The following is a 3,532-nucleotide window of genomic DNA, read 5'->3' on the forward strand; positions in this document are numbered from 1 at the left end:
AAAAAAAAAAAAAAAAATCAGAATTTAGACCCTTGGATCCAGTGTACAAGAAACATGAAACATCAGTTCCAGGAGTTATTTAGTTCTAGCACACAAACCTTCATGACTAGTAAGGGTTATAGATGTTGAAAATTTCAATATTGCACCACTTTTACTGGTCGTTATTTTTACTACCACTGAAACTTGTACAAGTTATTTCAGTAGTACCACCAGCATTCTTACAACAGTAACAAAATCCAGTGTTTTAATAAGAAGGATCATCTGCTGTACTACAAGACGCCCTGGTGGTTTAGTTGAGATTTGTACCTGTTTGAATATGCTCCCTGTAGTTGCTGGTGATAGTGTGTATTATTCATTGTTACTAAATAGCACTAGCAGCATCTAAGGCTTGTAATGGTTAGTACTGTCCTTGCAGTAGCTAGTCCTAATATGTGTCAATATCATAATTAATGAACACGACTATTTTTTTAACAGTGTTTAATACTACTGCTTCTACAAGTACTATTTGTTGGAGCATTACTGTCTTTGGTAATAGTTATTACTGCCACTAGAGGTTATTTCCAGTATAAAAGAAGCATGTTTAGCAGTTGGATATGATATTATTTATAGAAATGATCACTTTCTGTCCCACTAGTACAGGTGATTAGAAGTTGTATTATTTGTGGTAGTTACTTGCTTTGATAACAGCAAGCTTCTACATATGGAGGAAAATAAATAAATATCAGATATTCTCATTTTTGTTGAACTCACTGAGGATAAAGCAGGAGTCAAACTAATCTTCAATATATGTTCTGATACATTGGTGAAACTTTCTTGTGTACTCAAGCTTCAATAAGGATTGTCTACACTCCAAGGATTTCTATCTACTGAAACATTAGTCTTACAGGATGTTCAACAGCGCAAAATGATTTTTGTTCAAAAAATGTATCCAGAATTAGAAAAAAAAATACCTTTCCAAGTATGAAACTAGTTGATATACTCTCAGTGGGACATAGTTGTAATTCTTTGATGTTCATGGCATGGATGTAAGAATCTCAGCTTGAGAAGAGTCTTAAAACAATGCTGAGTTCCAGTTCTATTGTCACTCTCCATTTCTTTGTAAAATGGAACTGGAAATAATAATTTGGGCATCATCTCGATATTACTTATTTGGTTAGAGATAAATTGAAATTATTCTCTAAGTTATTGGAAATATATCATGGTAACAATCTTGTAAGTTATTGAATTCTGTTTACTGTTCTCTAAATTTCTCAAGGCATATTGGTTTAACTTGAGCCTTTGTGCCATTTGTTGATGCAGTTTGCAGGAGGATTTGATGCAGAAACAATGCATGCGTTTGAGGAGCTAAGAAACCTAGCTTGTCCAAAATAAAAATAGAAAACGACAACAAAAGGAGAAAGAAAAAGGAAACAAGAAATAGAAAACTAGGCTTACCATCTCAGTAAGCTTCTAAATGCTATATGTATTGACAAAAAGTGTCTTAAGGTCAAACAGAAAGTGTGGTTTTGGTTGATAGGAGAGGAACATAATGTCTGTTGCTCATAGAATTCAACAGTTTTGGGAGTAAAATGTAGAAATTTTGATGAGTGTTTTTAATGAAATTTTAGTGTTGAATTATGGAATTTTACATATATTAAAAATGTCAAATTTCATTACTGTCTCTTCTCTTCCCATGCAAAGAAAACCATGCATAGAATGTACAACCTTGATTAACTGGCCTTATTTTAAGAAAAGGAAAAGAAAAGAAGAAATGCTACTATCTAAGTTCTTATTCTTCACATATCACCAAAAAAAAAATTCTTATGCTTGACACTTGCTGCTATTTGTCCAAGAGGCAAAATTTTGTGGATAGATAGACCCTAATGTTTGCTGCTCATATGCTAAATTCTAAATCAATTCGAGTTTGCCATGTGGCAAAACAAGGAATTGAAATATTTTGGACTACCAAGAGGGGGAGCACAAGACTATAATTTGGGGGGGGGGGGGGGGGGGTGTACATAGACTAGTAATTATGCAGACAATTTTTTAGATATCTAACTGTCTGATTTGTCACATCACTTTTCCATGTGGCAAAACTAGGTATGCTTATAAAAGAGATTCTTTCCTAAACAGGGAAAACTTTTCACTTCTTATTTGTCTACTGAACTGGGAGGACAACTCCTTAAAGCCCACTTAGGAGACCAGCTTTCATATATACCTCTTCTGGTGGGCTAAAACAAGGAAAAAAGTTGATGGGAAATCAACTTGAGTCACAATATGAAGAATGCTTTGAACCCTTAAAAAAACTTAGGAAGCATATGGCACGTTAAGAAAAGTTGACAATATAAGAATCATATTCTTCAAAGCACTTGGTTTATTAGAAGAAAGTAAAACTATGTCCCAAAGATCTATGATAGGAAAAAGAAAAGGAAATATCTTGAACAGAAGCATCTTCCCACTGACTCGGCTTGACTCAATTTGACTTGCATAGTCAGACTGAATCAACAATTTTTTTTTTTCCCTAGGGATAATGCATATTTAGGGTTTAAACCCAGAATCGGATTGCGATCGGCTATTTTTAAATCCCTGTTCATTTTAGGCCAAACCATGCACCTTTGTTACATACAGACTGCTTTAGGCATCAAACTTTAACTCTGCTAATGTGCTCTAATGAAGACTTTGGCTTTCTAGCTATACTTGTAATATAACTTTAAACTGATTTGGACTCAAATTGACCTCTTTTTCATGCCAAAATGATAGCATCTGAGTTGTTATTTTCTTACAAACCATTGTTACAACAAAGAGTGCAAGACAATATACGCAACTGGGCTCAGAAATATATATGTAGCTCAAGGCCTTGACAGTAGCCCAATGCTAAGTTACGGCCAGGAATGTGTGCATTGGGCCTGTTCCATGTTGCACCCATACGCACCCCAACTTGTTCAATATTGAGATGGGTTCTGTTAAGTGGTTTGTTGATTTTTGTTTTTGGGAAGAGGGTTCTCTTAGTAAACGGCATAGGGAGAATGCACCAATGAGATGCGTCAAAACAGTATCATATAGGAAAGCGAGGTCATTTCAAATGAGGAGAGAGAAATAGACAAAAAGAGCTACCATACCCTACCTCGGCATAGTAACTAATAAGGAATGGAAAAGGTTATAGGAACTGGGATGTCTTTGGATATCTTTCCATACTGTTCAGTCACTCAAACAGAAGGATATCATGGCTGATCCTTTACAAACAATTTATAACAAAAACCGGCAGCAGAGAAACTCTGCCCAGAGGACTGTACAAAACAAAGGGTTGGGTCAAATCACCATGGCTGAGCCTTGGTGCCCATCTGTTATTCCTGGGAAAGGCCATGTTTACAGTGTTCTTGTCCATTACAAACCCATATAGCTATACATATACATATGAAGAGAAATGTATGAATGTTGTGATTTATGGTAATGTCCTTTTCTTTCCTTCCAATAGAAGTCTAGTTTGAATAAAGAAAGGCATAGAACCCTAGGTTGCCCTCTCCCATTCCACACCCCCCACCCCCCCTCCCCC

At 35.7% G+C, this 3,532-nt stretch overlaps 1 protein-coding gene across 3 annotated transcripts in view; it reads left to right on the top strand.

The window, feature by feature from the left end:
- LOC122058848 (protein CHUP1, chloroplastic-like) overlaps positions 1-1,617 on the top strand; it is a 5,951-nt gene extending 4,334 nt beyond the window's left edge. For all 3 annotated transcript variants that reach the window (XM_042621536.1, XM_042621538.1, XM_042621537.1), the window contains one exon: positions 1,300-1,617. In XM_042621536.1, the coding sequence (XP_042477470.1) occupies positions 1,300-1,371 (72 nt within the window). In that variant the 3' untranslated portion in view covers positions 1,372-1,617. The remainder of the gene's footprint in view (positions 1-1,299) is intronic.
- The last annotated feature ends 1,915 nt before the right edge of the window (positions 1,618-3,532 follow it).

This window comes from Macadamia integrifolia, chromosome 13, assembly GCF_013358625.1.
Source record: "Macadamia integrifolia cultivar HAES 741 chromosome 13, SCU_Mint_v3, whole genome shotgun sequence".
Taxonomy (NCBI): Eukaryota; Viridiplantae; Streptophyta; class Magnoliopsida; order Proteales; family Proteaceae; genus Macadamia; species Macadamia integrifolia.